This window comes from Drosophila elegans, unplaced genomic scaffold (assembly GCF_018152505.1).
Source record: "Drosophila elegans isolate 14027-0461.03 unplaced genomic scaffold, ASM1815250v1 contig_476, whole genome shotgun sequence".
In the NCBI taxonomy this organism is placed as follows: domain Eukaryota; kingdom Metazoa; phylum Arthropoda; class Insecta; order Diptera; family Drosophilidae; genus Drosophila; species Drosophila elegans.
The window spans coordinates 984,139-1,003,648 of NW_024545863.1; the positions used below are offsets into that span (position 1 = coordinate 984,139).

Sequence of the window (19,510 nt, forward strand, 5' to 3'; positions counted from 1 at the left end):
TATATTTTCATCAATAATGAAAGTGGTGTTTAAAAAGCGTGTAACGGCCAAATGCTAAGCCCCACATAGATCTGCATATATATTGTTGGGCATACTCGTGCTATTGGTAAAAAAAAGTTTTAATATTCTAAAAAGCCGCAAAATCCATGAAAAATACCTTACCAAAAATATAAAGCCATCGAATGTGGAAAAACGTGGGCGGGAAAAAAAAAAGGGTATTGGATTTTATTCAAACTCGCATTGCGAATGCAATCACAGCCATGGGTTTGTTTGTGGTCTGTGTGCAGCACAATAAAAGTAACTAGACAGTTGATATAAATTATATTTCTACATTGCAGTTGGTTACCGTTCGCAATCGATGGACGAGCCATCGAATATATACTTTTTTTTTGTAGATTTGTTTTGATTTTAGACAACGATAGCGGGAAGTTTTTATTTAAGCATTTGCTGACTGGCAGACTGCAGCAATAACTACTGCAGCGGCAAAAACAAAAGTCATGGCAACGAGAGCCACGTGAAAATGCTTAAAAATTGCAAACACAAATCATTTTTTATTGAATTTTCATGAAAATATTATTGGCAAACGAATCGACGAAGAGGTAAATGCACCTTAGTTACCGTTTCCAATGCTTTTTTATGAGCCAAATTGCAAATGCATAAAATTGACGTCCAAAAAAGTTATAAATAAGCTTTAGAGCAGATCTCTTTGTATTGCTTTTCCAACCTTTAAAGTGAGAGGTCTGGCTGGATAAAACTAATTAATTTACTTGGATTACTTTTCATTTTAAATTCTAATCTCACCTAAGTTCATATAAATTATGCTTTAACTTTGCTTAACCTTTGCTCTTTTAGCTTATTACCCTTTAAATTATCCTTTTAGCTAAGTTTGATTTTGTATGAAAATGCATAAAATTGACGTCCAAAAAACTATAAACACACAAATATTGACGTACAAAAAAGGTATAAATAAACTTTAGAGCAGATCTCTTTGTATTGCATTTGCAAACAAATAAAGTGAGAGGTCTGGCTGGCAAAACTAATTCATTTACAGGGATTACTTTTCATATATGGCAGTCTAAAAGCTAACCACACCTAAATTCATATAAATTAAGCTTCGACTTGGCTTTACCTTTGCTCTTTTCTTGTCCAAATGTTTACCTTCAAATCAACTCCTTCAGCTCCTGTTCCTGGCCATGCTGCTCCTTCCCCAGCTCCCGAATGGTCTTCCAGTCTTCTAGTCCTGTGTCAACGTTATGCCACTTCTCGGCAAAGGCACAATGCCAGGCCACTCTTCAGCGCATCCTTATACAGTCTGGCGCCTCTTTTTATGGGCACCCATCATAGTGGCAGTACTTGGACTGCCTGGCATCCCCTGGCATCCTGGCATGCCCCAACAAACAGACACAAAGTACAGAGAACCGGGTTCCTAGACCTCCTAGTCCTAGTCCGCCCCCGCCGTCTCCGTTTGTTTGTCTCCGCCCGTAGACGAAATGAAATTTATGCACTTGGACACTTCCATGCAATAATTCATGCGAAATTGAATCAGATATTCATTCCTGTGCAGCTTTAAAGCGGATAATCAACGTTGTAAACAAAATGCCAGCCGAACGAACGAGGGCAGCAAAGCCAACAGCTGCAAAAGGGGAGTATGCTAAATTTATGTTGCCTGCCCACCAGTCGGTGATGCCAAGCTAAGCAAAAAGTGCAAATTATTTTTCATGTCAACTATGGCAGCAGCATAAATAGCCAAATGACCAATTCATTCTCTGAAATCGCTGCACAGCAGCCCTTTATAAAAATGTACTTTATGTTTGCATATTGTCCAACTGGTTGAGGATGTCAAAGTAATCAGAGTTGCATCACCTTCCTATTTACCATAAATCATTTGCATTTTGAAAATCGTTGATTGCGGTTTTAAAAAACTGAAAATATAGTTAACAAAAAGGCAAGCTTCAGGGGAATAACTAAGGAGCTTTTTTAATGAAAACTTAAAGCCAGTCTTAGGATAGTTTCGTAGCCTATTTTAAACTATAATTAATCCCATATTTACTGCTCTCCTGTTTTAATTATTTTCATTTAAATATTTAATAACTGCTTTTTAAACATTAAAAATTTAATTCTTATAAAATGCCCAAATTAAAGGCAGTCAACTAATGAAAACTTAAAGCCAGTCGAAGGCTACAAAACTATATTTTGATCTCTTAAAAGTTAAGATCTGGGTTTTTCTTTGGGACACTATCTCCAATAAGTAGACCCCATACTAAACACCTTTCGGAAGGCCTATTAATTGCAGTCTTTAAACGTGCTCAGCATGTCGCCCTCACGACCATTTCGGGCTCGCCAATTTTGCAGAAAGTTTGTGCGGCTTCTGCCGCAATTAATTGATACACATGGAAACAGGCCGCAAGTTGTGCTCGGCAAAGTCACTTGGCTGCCATGAGGGCCATGTAAAAAGTTTCTCCGGCGAGAAGTGTTTTCAATTTTGCGCCCCAAAGGAAGAAAATGAAAACTAATTGAGTAACAAACTTCCAACATGGCGTTTTGTGATTGGTGGCGTATACGTAATGAAACGACAAATAAGCGGAGACAACAAGAGCAAGAACTGCGGGAGGTCTCAGTGGGTGGTCGGTGGTGGGTGGATATGAGTGAGCAGGAGTCTATAAATATCAGATGGAAAGTTTTCAACGAGATAAATTTAATTGGAGGCAATTTGTTGCAAAACATATGAGGGAAAAGTTGCCAAGAACACGAAAAGAAGTAAGAACTGCAATTGGCCGGCCAAACGCAGAAGTGGTTAAAGGTATTTTGCTATATTATATAAGTATCGGTATCTGTATCTGTAGCCTTGCTTATTGAGCAAATTGGAATTGCCAGCGCACCCTGCGCAAAAAGTTTTGAAGAGCGTTTTTAATTTGTATCAACAGGAGCAGCAGCAGCAGCAGCAGCCATAAGTTTCTCTCCATTAACTAACTTATCCCCTTATCCACTTTCCTTTGCAGAACTCCTGCTGGCGGATCAGCAAACCAGCAGCGTGCTGGGTGCCCTGGGGCTACTGCGTCTCCTGTTGCCGCAACTCATACGCGGCTGCTACTCCGGAGATGGCCACGAGGATTCCGATTCCCTGGCCGGGCAGCACCAGCACCACAAGAAGCAGCAGCAGAAGCAGAAACAGACAACGACCTCCGACTGTCGGCAAATTATTGAAATTTATGATTATTGTTTGCACCTGCTGAGCACGCAGCACACCACGAATCACGCCATCATAAATGCCACCCTGGAGGTCATCAACGGCATACTCCAGTCGCTGGATGCCCATGCCAATGCCCATGGCCATGCTTATGGCCCAACCGCAACCGATGGCCAATGTCTGAGTCTGGGCCAAAGTTTGCGCCAACTGTTGTGCAATCAACAACTGCAACACAATGAGTATTTGCGGCGAAGGAAATCATTAAAGAATCAAATATTCCAATTGAAAAATTACGAAGTGGCGACAAGTCAACAGCAACTGGATGCGGACGAGTACGAGGATGAGGATGAGCTGCCGGATGGGGCCGCTGCAATGCAAATGAAAAAGAATTCAAATGCAAAACTGCAGCAGGCGAAGTGTCAACAGCAACTGGGAATTAATGCCGGGGAAGATGCCACTGCGACCGAGGCAGCAAGTTCCGTCGCTGATGAAGGTATGGCAAATAAGGCAGAAATGCAAGTCGAAGAGATGACTTGTGTGTTTGTGTGTGTGTGTGTCGGCGGGCAGTCATGTGGAAATGTGGCATGCTGACAGAGAATCAGGGGATCACAAGAGGAGCAACAACCAGCAGACAGACCAGACCAAACCAGACCAACCAACCAGCCGAAATCAAGAAAATTGAGCAATTGCACAGGCTGATGGAGATGGAGATGAAGATGAAGACACCCATGCCAACGCCCATCCTCACGCTCACGCCCACACACAATGCACATATGAAAATTATTAGTGCATGCTTTTAGGCGGCACATGCAGCAACGAGGTCAGGCCAAATTTGCATTTGCATTTGCATTTGCCGCCAGCGGAATCCTGCACAAATATTTACACAAATTGTAAGGCTAACCCACACACCACTCACCACACACAACCTTTTTGTATTTTCCAGGGGGAGAGACGGTGAAGCACATTAGGAATGCCGCACGCAGCATCAGCGAATGCGTTGCCTCGGATGAGGACAGAGGGCAAGGACAACCCGATGACATAGAGATGGAGGTGGAGGTGGAGGTGGAGGACGAGGATGACGACATGGAGCTGCTCAGTGCCGAGTGTGATGACTTCACAACCCTGTCACAACTAAATGAACAACAACAGGCGCTGTCAGCGGCATTGCAATTGCCCGCAACAACAGTGGCAGCAACAACAACAGCAGCAGCAACCACATCATCGCAGGACGATAAACTGATTGATGTTGATGCCAATGCTGGTGCTGATGTCGGGGGGCTGGAGCTGCCTAAACCGCAGCATCAGTCATCTCTGCAGAATCTGCTCGCCGGCAGCGATGACAAATCCCAGCATTTGAGTGACATCGACAATGAATCTTTCAACAGCATCGATTTCGAAGCCGAAATCACAATTGCCGGCAGCAAAGAGCAACAGCAGCAGCATCAACAGCAACAACATCCTCTGGCAAATGATTCGACGGAATCCGGTGATGCAACAGCAATTGGCACATTCTTTAACAATCTGCTGTCGCATTCCAATGCAGGTGAGCCAGCCATAACTATACATATAAGCCAAACAAATATTTCATTAGCAAAGTTCAAAGTCAGCGAAGCAAGTTCAAAACTATTTCCATTCGCTGTTATTGCATTTCACGGTCTACCGCAGTCGCCACCAAATTCTATCTTCCCGCCCTTTTGATTTTTGTTTTTTGATGCTTTTTTGTTTTTGCTTGTGCGCCAAACAATTCCGCATTTATTTGCAATATTCGGGTGGTATTCGATGGCATTATTTGCATAATTGCGGCAGAACTGCAGACGTGACTTGCTGGCAAGTGCAATTCTCTATTGCCAATTGCACTTGCGATTTAATGAAGCGTAATTGTTGCCACTGCAACTCTCTACGGTCGTCAATTGGAATTAGGCAATTCGTGCACAAGGTTCGCCATCTCAGTAGAAAGGATATTATTAGTCTGCGAACATGGAACTGCACAAGAGAAACATTTAGTGTTAGATGTTCATCAACTTGCATTTGTTACTTTAAAAAGTTCTTAAGATGTGCCTTTGTAAATAATTGAATAACAAATATATACAGTTCCAGTAAAAATAAGGCATTGAACCAGTCTTATTTTAATTTACTATAATGGCTTCCTTACCTATAAACATAAATCAATCTATTTTCTACTTATTTTATAATCGGATTTTTATATTTCTTTCGTACATTTTTAGTACTAGCTTCTCTTTCTAAAAGCTAAGAAACAACCTTTATTTTAACTGCAGCATGGTTATCATGTGAGATTGGTTGGCTATATTTTGAATGAGATAAGATTTTCTTTTCGATTTTTTTCTCTGTGTATCTTTGATTTATCACGTTGTTAGCTTTTGGTTTGTGAGTCGAAATGGTTGCGAAAGCTTGAGCAAACAATGCACTCCCTTCGATTTTAATGCTGTTTACTGCCGTTTCATTTCACATTGATTGCATTGTCCTTGATATAATTTATTTTAATATTTAAATCGCTTGCTGCTCGACTTGCTGAAGTTACGGGTAAAAGCCAAGTGCATATATGGTTGCATAGTAGTGTGCCACACACTTTTCCTTTTCCCCTGACCTATAAACGAGAAAGAAGGAAGAGTGGCAGACTTGATGCCACAGACAGACCCATGTCCTGTCGTTAGTTAGTGCGCGAGGGTGGGGGCTAGTAATAAACAAAGGAAATGTACTGCACTGAGCCGGAACTACTAATTAAGCGAATGAGTTGTGGGCGGGGCTCGGGTGCAGGGAGTAGAGTATGGCACAAAGACAAGTGCTAGAGGAGTTTGTGAGGGGAGGGGGCTATATAAAAAAAACCCACATCTACTTGACGTAAATGTTGGGCTTAAATCCGGCATTTCTTGTGTGCGAGGGATGCGGATTAAGCTTGAAACATGGCAATGCATTTGCTGTGCAATGGCGATGGCGATGGCGATGGGTAGGGAACCCAAAAGTCCGCCCACCACCGCGGCAACCTCATTGCTGGTTTTCTTGTGCCGCCACTGCCACTTGGCCAAAGCATCACACTGCAAGTTGGCAACAAAGTGGTTAAGACAAATGGGTTACGTGATAAAATGCGGTTACTCAAATTGCATGTATGCAAGCTTACATGTTGTGTCACAGTATACATACGTGTCTGTGTGTGTGTTGTTGGCGGGGGTGTGTGTGTGTGTGTGTTGTGTGTTCTGTGTGTACGGGTTTATTTAGCATTGCCAGGAACAGTCAGCCAAAACGAGAGGAGCCAGCCATCAGTTGCTGCACTTTGCCTGGCCCGCGTTTAGCTCTTTTTTTTCGTCCTTTTCCCTGCTCCTGTTGTTGTTGTTATCCTTTCTGGGCCGTGTTAGTTGTTTTTGCCATTGTGCACTTATGCGCTATCAGCCTTTTTGCGCTGCTTTGCTCGTCCGTCCGCGGCAGTTATTGCCGCTTGTTTGTTTCTTTATTTTTTTTGAATATATGTACATATATGTTGGGCTATATATGTGCCTCAACCACTGCCGCAGCCGCCCGACTTTATCTGCATTAAAGCCCGACGATTAGTGTACTCTAGCAAGGACTCTCGGGACATAGCCTTGAGATACGATCATTCCGAAGAAATAACTCTCTTTCAGGTTAAAATATTAAACAAAAAAACTGTTTAGATTTCCATTGGGTATCGCAAAATAAACAATAACAAATAAAGTAATTTTAACAGAATATATATTTTTATTAAACATATAAAAATTCTTAATTTATGCATTTCTTTGGTTTTGATTATGCATATAAAAAACCTTATTTAAATACAATAGTTTTTCTTTAAAATTTATATATTTATTAAATCATTTATTTTTATTGCCCATTTATATTTCAATTTTGGAAATATAGAATAGAGTTTTTAAGATATCAAAATAATCTACTATAATAATCGATATACTTAAGATCTGATCACTTCCAAGAAATCTCTCACTTTCAGTTTAAAACATCAATTGCTTCGCAAAATATACAGAACAAAGTATTTTCGGCTCTCATTATATTTATAAAATTTTACTTAACATATTTATCATATTTAACAGTATAAAACAGTAAATTTACAGAATATATATTTTTTAATTCATTAATAACAATTTAGTCATTTATTGTTATTGCACGTTGTATAATTTTTTAAGAAATCAAATTAATCTCAATCGCTACAACCTAAGATAGTGAATCCATACTTTCATTTTGTTTAGGTCAAGCATCTTACCATATTTTCATAAACAAATTTTTTGCGACTTTCCTTTATTTATTTTTTTTTCCCCCTTCGCAACATCCACATATGCAAGTTGAGCCGTAAAAAACATTTGCATGGGTGCTGGTAAGCGGAGAGGTTTTCCCGTCTGTGTTTCTGGCATAAAGTAGCAGCCATAAGACTTTTCCCCTTCCCGAATCGGTTTTCCCGACCAGACCGCGTATCCTACGCGGGTTTCATTGTCGTCTAGTTTGGGGTTTTGTTCCTTTCTTTGCTTATGCGCTTCAAAGTTTTATTTGCCCATTTTTGTGTGCTGCATTTTTTGCTGTTTTTACTTGCAACGTGATTTTACAATAAAAAAGAAAACACTCGACAGAAGTTGCGGAGCTGCTGCTGTTGCTGCCGTTTTCACTTTTATGGAGGCGAAACTATTAATGCATAAAATGGCAGGCAAACCCCCGGCAAAAAACCCCAAACATAATTACTGGCGAGTGTATGAGCATGAAAGTTGCATAAAACTGCATGTGCAGCGCTCTCTGATTTCAGGGTACTTTTATGAGCGTTGAGTTTTCCCTAATTTGATGAAATGCAAATGTAATTCAAATTATAAATTTGGTAAATCTGTATCTGACATATGGGATTACCACAGGTTAATTACAAGATGAGCTGATGAAAATCGACTCCCTCAAAAAGTTTTTGATTGTAAACTTCATTTTGCCAAAAACTGAGAGCAGAGCTGATTAGTAAATCGAATCTAAATAAAATGTGTTAAATTACTAAAAGTGAAAGCGAAGATCACTAAATTCTGTTCTATATGCATTAGTTAAAAATGCATTAATTAAAGCATGGCATAAATTGTGAAAATATCATAAATAAGTTTAGGAAAGAAATAATTAGTAAATCGAAGTATTTCATACTTAATTTAAATATTTTTCGCATTGATTTTATATGGCTATAATCATTTTTTTTAAAGATTCATTAGTCTATTTTTGAAATTGATTTCAATATATTTTTTATATATATTTAAAAATCTAATGTTTTCCATATTAATTTAAATATTTTATTATTAAAACGTGCCTTTAATATGCATGAAATTTCATATTATAATTATATATTAACGTAATTTGTAAGTAATTTTTTCCTATAAATTTATGTTGCAACCATATATTAGGTAATTGTTCCCGAAATTGAGGAATCATTTTTTCTGGATGTAGTTGAAGGATGCTCTACTAAAAACACTGATCAGACTTCCTCCACAGTTTATCTCCCTCGAACAATACATGCGAGCACTTTGAGCATAAAGTGCTCTACTCCTTCCGTTGGCCGCAGTCGCAATCGTGGTTGTTCTAATTTTTACAGCGCTTGCATGCGGCCGGAACATCCATTAGGACAATAACAAAAAAACAACAAGAAACAACATAAAGCAACAACAGGAAAGCCACAACAAGTGCATCTAAAAGATGCAGCCATTTTTAACCCACTTAAGTGGTCAGTGGGGGTACTCGAACACTATACTCGTACTTTCCATGAAATTGAAGTTTTCAATTAATTTTCAATACAAGATGGAGAGCCGGAAAGTTTTCCCCGCGGCGGCAAGCTAATAGAACAGCTAAGGAAAATAGTTTCAGCGGTTTTACTAGCACACATGCCGCCCATTTGCCATTTCCCATTTGCCATTTCCCACATCCTTAGCTTACAAAGTTTTGCCAAAGATAGACGAATGTGCCCGGTAATTGGCCGTCTGGAGTGGCCGCAAATTAGCCAACGCCATCGCTGGCATTAGTGTCAAAGCAAGTTATCTCTGCTAGACCTAACTCCTGGCCTTACTTTTACTTGATCTTGTACTTCTACTTCCAGCCTCGGAGTCGGTCAGTAAGCTCTTTCGTCAATCAAGCGGCTCTAAGTCGGCAACGGCTCCTCCCTCTGCGGACAAATCGGATGCCATTTCGACGGCCTCGCTCACACTCTCGCTGAGCTCCTTGGCCAGCAGCAGCAACCTGGAGCGCCAGCCCTCGATTGCGGAGACGCCCACGCCCGTGGAGGATTCCTTATCGATGAGCGCCTCGCACACCGCCTCCACTGCTCTCATGGTGGATACTCCAGCAGTGGCAGCTTCTAAGCTGCCCGAAACACCGCAACTGCGAGGCACGCCCAATGGTAAGTCTGCTGGCCATCGCACCTAGGACTAGCACTAATTAGAAGCTTTGTCTCCGCAGCTAATCCCTTTCTAGTGGAGAACTCGCCGCTTCGGCAGACAGTCGTCGGTCGTGCCCTGATCACCGTGAAAATTGGCAGCATCCTGGAGCAATCGCTGGTGTACTATACGGCCCGAGTGGTGGCAGCCCGTTTCCTGCTCAGTGGCCAGGCGGCGGGATTACAGCCGGATAGCTACAGTAGGGTCTCCATCAAGAGTCTTTCGTTGGCCGTGATTGCTCAGTGTGTGCGATTGGCGCCCAGGGTTCTCCAACTCAGCCTGGAGATCACCGATCAGGAGCTGCGGCTGCTGGAGGAGGCCAGCTCACAGGCTGTGAGTAATGACAGCACTCAGGTGTCGAGTCCGCAGAGCAGTGATAACTCACAAGTGGGTGGGGAGAAGCCCTCGCTCGCGGATAGTGCCCTGATTCAGACCGAACTGGAGGACAACCTGCTGCTGCTGGACATCAAGGACGATCACTTTGGCCCTAGTACTTGCCCGGCTTACCTGCAGCAGGCCACGCCCACGTTGAGTCGCAGTGCAGATGCTTCGGTTTTGCTACTGGAAGGAGGTGCCTCATCGCAGTCCACCAAGAAATCAGCAAATGAAGAAAAGCTCTCCAAGTCCGAGATTATTGGCAGCTCATTCCGACCCACAGTGGCACCTGAGGATGTGCCGCCTTTGAGTTTGCCGCCACGTCCACCTAAGCGCACAAAATCCACGCGTAGTCGTGCGGGCTTCACTGGATTATCTTCCTTCTCGGAAAATCCTCCTTCGAACCAAGCATGCCAGGCCCTTTCCGATGTCCTGCTTTTCCATGATCATTGTGATCCTATCCTAAGAGGTGGCGTCCAGCAGGTTGTGGGTTACTATCTGCAATCTAGCGGAGCTGGACTGTTTCTGGAACTGCAACGTAATCTTGGCCTGCAACACTTGCTGGCCATTTTGCTGAAGGTAAGCTAGGTCGATAAGCTCGAACACGATATTTGCACAAAGCGTTTTGATAGCCAAAGGCACTCCGTAGTAGAATGTTTCTTTAATGGGTACCACCCATCTGCCGGAGTTCGGTTAATGGTAAGCCACATTACATGTATGCTAACCCGCTTTGTATATCTGGCGCTATATCTTTGTCATAGAACGCCCACTTGCTCTGTCCCCCACTTTAGCCCTGTTACTCCATTTTCTTCCCTGCGTTTGCATAACGCATACGCCACGTAGTACGAAAGAATATTTGCTTTACCCTTTGAGGGGTATGGACACTTACCCTGGGGGTTTGGTTTCGGTTTGGAATTATAAATAAGAAAGTCTCTGTTAAGAGAGCAGTAAATTAGGTTTAAATACTTATTTAACAAATTTATTTTTATTTCAAACTTACAAGTGGGGGTCAAGAACTAAAAAATTCTAAGAGCATTCCAAGTTCGCTTTCTAGATTATCATATGCCAGTAGCGTAGTTTATCCTCGTTTTTACCCTCAGCGCAAACATTCTATATCTATAAATATGTGCCCCCACCTTTTCGCTGTACTTTTTTCTATGTTAAACCATCAAGCTAACATATTTTAACACATGCGGGCAAACACACACACGGACATGGACACGTGTCCATATCAATGGTGCTGCTGCCTTTTGAATATTTTCCCAGCTCCAGCTCCACTTGCAGTTGCAGTTGCAGTCGAAGCTTAGCCGGCGGCATTTTCTGTGTGGTTGGTTGGCTGGTTGGTTGTTTTTCATTTGAAAATAAGAAAGAAAGAGGGAGGGCGAAATTCTTATCGCCTTTGCAATGTGCAAGTGCAAATGCCCCTAAAGGGAGCATCTTACTTTCTTCTTTCTCCATCCGCCATGTCCTGCGATGCCTTCCTGTATGCAGAATGTGCACATAAGTTGCACATTGATTTCTGTCTGGGGATTGGCCGTGGCAGTAAGTTGGGCCACCGAAACCAGCGGGCTGGCTTCTTATTGAATTCAATAATTTAGTGGCTAGCACCGAACATTTAAATTGCTGCTGGCTCTAACTCTGGCTGCCCTCCCCAAAAGTGCAATTTGATTATGCAATGTTGTTGCAGCGAGATGCAAAAGAAGGGGGTCAAAGGGATGGGAAATGGGACGCAGGACGTGCTAGCTGAAAATCACATTAGATGCCTGCTACATAATGGCTGCAAATCCGTCTCAATGGCACTTGCCAGCATACCAAAATTGGAGTCAAAACGAGATAGGGAATGGGAATGGGAACGGGAACGGGAAGATCTTCCCGCTGGAGCCAAAGGCAAAGCAACTTTGATAACAATAGCCCTTTGGCCGGGTCTTCAGATGTAGGAAAAGCTTGTTAGAGATTCGTTAAAAATGCACACACTCTCAGATGGATGCCAGGATGGACAGATAGATGGAGTGAAGTGGAGTAGGGGGACGAGAGCTGGCCACTGTGTGTGATTGTGGAAAAGTTTTTGCTTGTGCAAACAATAAAACACAAATTCGCTTAGCCAACGTCTCGTTTTGGCCATCTTATGCCTGTTCTTGAGACCCAGATCCCCAGATCCCCAGACCGTCCCTGTTCTGTATAAAGTATAAAGTATAAAGAAATTTAGCCGAAAAACTTTTTCTACTCTTCTCCACTTATTGCAGGGCTTTGAGGATGAGATCCACACAGTGGTTATACAAGCGTTGAATGCATTCGATAAGATATTTCCGCATGTGGTGTCCAAATATTTGACAGAGCCGCCATGTCATTATCATGCTCATCAGCAGCAGGAGCGGCAGCAGGGAAAGCAGGAAAAGCTGGAAAAGGAGCAACAGCAGGACGAAGACCAAAACCAGGACCTGCAACGACATTCAAGTGGACAACAAAAGCGTTCGGATCAGGCGCAAACATTTGGCCAACAAACTTTTGCAAAGGACCAGGATAATGCCTTTAGCAGTCGACGGCAGCAACAAAGAGCTCCTAACGATGATGCCGGGACATGTGCCAACTCCTTACTGGTCACCACTGATAATGATGAGCTACTGGCTGCTCTTTTGAATGATTTCCAATGCCAATCGACTGGGTTGCAGCAGCAGCAGCAACAGAAGCAACAGCGGCAAAAGAATAATGGCCAGTTGGGCAGTAATGAGACCGATTTCGAACCCTTCTGCGTATTTGCCATCTCACCCAAATTGCTCTTGAGCAAACTCCGGCTCTGCCATCACAATAAATATTGGCTGGTCCAGAATAAATACGCCGAAGTTATTTCGAATTTAAATTACGTGCTGCTGCGGTCGTACTACGCAAATTTTCCTTGCCGCTTGGACAACAAAAACAGTGGCGAAAGGGCGCAGGATGCTTGCGGTTCTGGACGGGATGCGGATGGGGAGAACGAGGACATTGTCTGCACTTATGAGGTAAGCAGCTAAATCGTCTTATTACAGCCGGGCCCGCTGGCAGTCCAGCTTGTTTATTGTACAGATTATTTTACGAGTGTGTTTTCGCCCAAGTTGCCGAGCGCAGCCATTCGCAATTCGAGCTCCTCTGACAACTCTTATTGAACATTTGTGCACTCAAGTGTGTGGCTGGCTGCTGGCTTCTGGCTGATGGCTGCTGGGCTGGGCTGAGCTCTTTGTGCATTCTGCAGGAGACTGTCGAGCGCATCCTGCCGAATGTTGGATGCCCCATGCCCCATGCCCCATGCCACTGACAACAAGACGAACTGAATGACAGGCAGCTCGCTCGCTGAGCTTCGGGATGCTTTCCCGTGGCCCTCGCACATACATTTGTTTATTTATTATTTTGACAAAGCTTAGCAATTTACTAAATGGCACAGCGAGAGGCAGGCAAAACGTACATCAGCTCGAGAGTCTGCAAACAATTGAGGCAAAATACGATTGACGGATCAAACCGAATACGAAGAAAATGTAATAGCATGAAAAGAGCTAAACTGCTACGCCTTCTACCATTTCTCTCAAAAATTTAGTATTCCAATCGCAGTTGCAATTATGGTTGACTGTGTTTTCACAAAGTTCAAAACTTAAGATTCTGCGTTTTTGATGGTTTGTTCACTTAGAAAAATGTGGATTTAAATTGTTGTTTTGATATAATTAACATTTGAAATACATTCCTTTTTTAAGAATAAGAATATTTAGAACCGCTTGACTTGGTTTACTTTTAAACTAAAGATACAAATAGATGAGGCTAATTAATTTTACAAATATGTAAATTTAAAGATCGTTGCTAGGCACTTTTTTCTGTGTTCCACCTGGCAGGTCAAATCGGCTGAGCAAAACCGCATCTGCACGGGCATTCGCATTCGAATTCGAAACTGCCAAACTGCATAATGAAAACTTGGCTCACTTTTTGATTTACAACGTGCCGTCTTGCCATCGTCAACTGACTCAAAAACACTTTGCTCCCCCTTCTTGCAGGCGCAATTTCTGGCCGAACTTTTACATTTGCTGGGCGATGATGATGCGCGGGTGCGGGAACATGCCGCCTGCTGTCTTTGCCGCTTTATAATGCAAACGGCGCGACGGGATGGGAATGCGGATGCGGATGCGGATGAGGGCCAGCAGGGAGCTGGGAGCCAGATCGAAGGCAACCTCAATGTGGAAACTCAACAAACTAATTTCAATTTGCTGTGGGATTTTTTCGACTATCGCATATTTGGCAGCATGTCCGTGACGTTGCGTAATTTATTCCGGGCCAGTTCGACGATTGTGCCGCCGCTGGCTGAGTTGGATGCAATGGCCACCTTCTCCTCTTCCTCCTCCTACTCGTCCTACTCGTCCACCTCCACCTCCACGGATGCTGGCAGCACGTCCATGCTGGGCAGCTCCTCGGGATCGGCATCTGCCACATCGGCATCCGTAGCGGCAGTCTCCGCGGCGTCGGCCTACTTTGAGGCAAGTTACGGCATCGCCAACGCCGAGGGGCATGTTTTTGCCTTGGCTTCCCGACGTCAAATCGCGCTGGAGGAAAAAGTTTTGGCCAAAGTTTTGTATCGCTTGACAAATAAATTGATGACGCTGAATGATAAAAATGTGCAGGTAAATATTTGTGTGCCCAGTCCGCCCAATCGAAGCGAATTGAACAGAATTGAACCGAATCGAATGGTATAGTATAGTATCTCATTGTGACCCCTCCCTCTTTACAGCTTGGCATAATTTACGCGCTGCGCCTCCTGCTGAGGCACTTCAATTTCGTGGACTATCAACAGGCCTGGATGGAATTCAATTTCGTTGAAATTTGCATTAGCTATGCCTACTACAACAATGCAACAGCTGCGGACCTCAGCTGCCAGAACGATTTGATTGATGTGATGGGCAAATTAATGGCAGGTGAGTGTAGTAAAGGGGTTTCTGGGGGAGTAACTCGGTTACTTCCTTGCCATCCATATGTACATACACAATTCAGCAGTAATGGCAGACATTCACATTCACATTTGAAGCCGAATTAATTCATAGCTGGCATTGGCGTGCTTGATGATTTCGATTTCGATTTCTCTTGCGCGTCTGAATGCCCTGCTGATATTTGCGTTATGTATTGGATTTATTCGACGGTCGGCGCTTTGTGGCTCGTTTGGCTAATTTAATTTAAATGGAATTACAAAAACTGTAATTTTTAGTCTCAGGCTGCATATTTAATTGCATTATGCTGTAATGAATGCTGTGGAAACGTTTGCATAAATCATTTTAATTAATTGTTTGTCATTAAATAGATTTGCATAAATATTTTCGTGCTGCGGTGTAAGTGACTGGGCGCAGTCTATTTTTTCTAGCTGTTATTATTTTTAAATTTAATCAAGAGAAACGGGAAATTAGCATAAATGGTTAGCTACTAAAAAAAATCGGAAATAGTGTTGCACATTGTAAATTGGTCGAACACAAAATACACTTTAACGAAATTAATTATTCAATTGATGCGGTAAGCATGTTGCCACAAGTTGCATGTGACAGGCAGACAAAGCATTTTTGATTCCAGCTTTAGTTGAAATTTAATTTGGTTATTATTTATATTTTAAAAGAGATTTCACTAGCATAATTAATAGTCATAGTTTTGCATTTAGTTTTGTTGCACAGCATCATTCACAAAGTGCGTCTAAAAAATATCCACTATGTATAACAAGATTGCCAACAACGGCAGCAGTAATGTAGATAGTGCGCTAATAAACATTTCAATTCAATTTACGAAATGTTTATAGCACGCAGCAAAAAAAAGGAAGCATAAAACCAAACTTCAACTCAATTTCATTAGTGCATTTCACAATTGCCAACCATCGAACTCCACCTCCACCTTTCCCAAAATCGGTCGACGTGCATTAGGATGCTATAAATTTTAGGGGGGAGAACAACGAATGGCTCTTTATTATTTATCATGCCAGCCGCGTACTTGCTACGCGCTAATGTAATCCACCATAATCAAAAAGTAATTAAATTATTAATAAACCATTAAATGTTAAACAATTTTTGTGTCAGTGGCGCCGGCCGGCTGCTCCCACACACACACACACACACACACCTAACTTAACCCACTATCGCTATGCTATTGCAATTTGCATTTGCATTTGTGCCGCCTGCATGCATTGCACATTCAACAATTCAATATTAAAGCCGGAGTGTGGACTTATGTGGCTGTGTTCGTATCTGGACATCGATGTGAAAACAGCACCACCAAATGTTTTCCGACACTCTGGCAGCGTCCGCTTCATGATAAGTTTTGACAGTTGCCAAAATGTATGCAAATAGTTTCCAATTCATGCCCGCGACCAAAACAAACAGCCAACGAAAATCCCTTAATTGTTGCCTATGTAAATTCACAGTTCACCGATGGCTTAAAGCCACTGAACCACCTGCATTACCATGGTTTTGAGGTAGTAATGGAAATTAAGTGTGTTTCTATACCTACATTTATGACTATGACCTTATTTTCGACTAATAAATTGAAGTTTAAATTTCTCTTTTCCTTAATTTTAAATGAGCTTTCGAAATGACTGAGTTAGATGAACGAATGGCATACTGCAATAAACTGAGTTGTGTAGCAGATTTGTAGTATTCACTAATAATAAATGAATTTTAAATGGCTTGGGGAGTAATTTATCACAATTGTCCGTATACGACTGGCTCTGTGTTGTATCCTGTGGTTTAATTCATCTACTTACATATCGTGAGCAGTGCAAATGCACTCCACCTTTCCGTGAAATAATAATCGAACGTTGCCCTGGCGCCAAAAAGGGAAAAAATAACTGAAATGTGCGATAAATAAATATAAATTGGTAACGGAAGAATGGCGGCGTCTCTCATTGCGATTGTGTGCAGTTTTCAATTAATTAGTAAATGTAATGCAAACGGCGATCCAGAGCCGCAGGCATATCCTCATTTTGCCCATTGTTGGCCCCCAAAGGGGTTCTTTAAATGGCTCCCTTAACACTTAATTTTTATAAATATTTATGTGCATACAATTTAATTTATTTGTAAATAATGTTTTTTTTTTTTACATTGGCATTTCCTTTGCAATTACAAAATGCAACTTTATATTGCTTATTCGCTGCATTGTTGACACATAAATTGAAATGTTGCGTGGATACACACCACGCACACATTAATTAATGAATGCAGATAAATCATAGCGTACTTTGAAGCGTTTTCCGCTTGTTACCTATGCAATTTTTGTTTTAATTCCACATTATATATAGTTCAAACGTTGGATATTGCCATGGCAATCCCATTCCCATTGACTCGTGCATTTTTCAATTGCAAATCCATTAATGCGTTTTTCATATTGTGAGCCGCAATTACGTCGCATTTGTATAATTTTAAGAGCTCGTTTGCATTTTAACACAATTAGCCCAGGCGGGATCACTTAATTTGCCATTATAAAGCGAGGATAACCCATTATTCCACATAACAGGTGCCATGTTGAGCCATGGAGAGCCATGTGCCGCACATCTGGACTTTCTGCTGCGTCACAGCGTCAAGATGCTGAACATCTACCACCATTTGGTCACCAATCAGCGTCCCTCGCATCCTGGCAGCACCAAGCTGAGGGAACAGGGCGCAGCGGCTTCCCTTCTGGCTGTGGGTTACTTTGCCGGCGATTACGTTTACATGAAACTTTACAACATTTTAAGAGGTGCTAATGACAGCTACAAGGTAAGTCAAGCCACACGGACTCGCAGATTCGCGGATTCAGAGCGAGCAACCGCCATTAAGTCGCTGGCGGCGCTGGTGGCGCCCAAAATGGCAAAAGTTGCACAGCACGTGCACTGAGATTTCCCCCCAGCATCCATCTGGAGATGGCGATGGAGTTGGAGACGAAGAAGCCCATCCGTGAGTTGCACGTACAGCGCAATGCGCCGTTTTATATGCAACACTTTCTACCAATGAGTTGTAAAAATTCAACCCGCAACGACGGAATGCAGCCAACGTAGCATCCTCACTTGACTTTTGTGCCACTCGCAGACGCAGCTCAAACAGAAAACTTTCAACTTAATGTGCGGATTGCATTAGGCCACATCTTCTATTTCCACTTTTCTACTCCCCAGATAACCATAAATCACGAGGCCGGCAGCTTATTAATTTGTCTTCTGAAAACTTGCCTCAACGCATTGAGCCTCTGTTTGGAGGCCATGGCTGCCAGCTCGCCCCCGGAGCTCAAATTAATCGAAGAAATTCTCCACTATTTGACCAAGCTCATAAATTATGCGCCCGCCGAGTGCGTTGCATGTCTGCGGCAACTGTTGAAATATTTATTCGCCCAAAATTATGCCAGCCAACTGCGGCTGCAGCCAGCGGTGGCCAACGATGGTGGCCACCACCACTACCATGCCGCCTTCATACGTCCCTACTTTGCGGCCAAGGGCAGGGGTCATGGCGCCGGCTCCATATTGTTGCCCACAATAAATTCAAAACCAGTGGCCGGTGGTGCAGGAGCAGCAATTGATGCCACTGCCCCACTCCAACAGATGGGCATGCTCTTTGTGCAGGGCCTGCAGCAGAACACTCCGCCGACGGGCGACTGCGTCCGGCTTATAAAGCTATTCGAGCCGCTGGTCATATACTGTCTGACGGTGAGTACACTCTACGAAACCAGCTAACCATAAAAGACTTAACTAAAAAATATGAATGGTTTAATGGGTATTACACATTGCTCACAAAAAATGTACACAATTAGTTAGCAAATGACTATTTAAATAATCTTGAGGGATATCAACGAAATAACTAAATTTGTATCTATATAAATAAGAAAATCAGCGTTTAATACCTTTATTAAGTATTTGTCCGAGTGTAACAACGAAACGGTGGCCAGCGAATGCTAATTAATTTTAGTTGTAGCCAATTTGTTAAAAATGCACAGACACGGAATACCAACCATCCTCGGGAGCAGTCCTTAATCTATTACGTGTGTGTATGTGTGCTAGTCAGTGTGGGATGGTGGGCTCAGAGTGCAACCATTGATCTTTTATTAATGGCAAAATTTTGCCGACTACTTGTATTCCTGTATGTAACATATACCACCTTCCATTCTCTTACCCTCATTCAGCTCTTTATGAAATCCAATGCGCTGATTCAGGCGCCCATACTGCGATTACTCTCACAATTGCTGGATCTAAATGTAACCTACAGTATACTGGACTCCAAGAATGTGATATTCGAGCAAATTCTAAGCAACATGGACCTCATCGAAAGTGGCATAGATAGGTGAGTAATTTCTTGCACATTAATCTATCCTGAGCTGTAGTAAAATGATGTGAAATGTAGTAAAATTATATATTTGCCTTTGCATGTTACTATGATGTACGAAATAAAAGCACAATAACATTTAAATTTAAATAAAATAATATAAATGTATATCCAATATAATAGAAAGTAAATTACCGTTTAAACATGTCTAACGTGACTTTTATTTTAAAACATATATTCCCAATTTTTTTTTTAAG

At 42.3% G+C, this 19,510-nt stretch overlaps 1 protein-coding gene across 1 annotated transcript in view; it reads left to right on the forward strand.

Annotated features, from left to right (window-relative positions):
* LOC108148728 overlaps positions 1 to 19,510 on the forward strand; it is a 43,837-nt gene that overhangs the window by 1,933 nt on the left and 22,394 nt on the right. Inside the window, 10 exon segments of the mRNA XM_017275906.2 lie at positions 3,000 to 3,680; positions 4,131 to 4,730; positions 9,276 to 9,575; positions 9,635 to 10,566; positions 12,231 to 12,983; positions 14,001 to 14,621; positions 14,729 to 14,912; positions 17,482 to 17,723; positions 18,116 to 18,640; positions 19,114 to 19,271. Of these exon segments, the coding sequence (XP_017131395.1) occupies positions 3,000 to 3,680; positions 4,131 to 4,730; positions 9,276 to 9,575; positions 9,635 to 10,566; positions 12,231 to 12,983; positions 14,001 to 14,621; positions 14,729 to 14,912; positions 17,482 to 17,723; positions 18,116 to 18,640; positions 19,114 to 19,271 (4,996 nt within the window).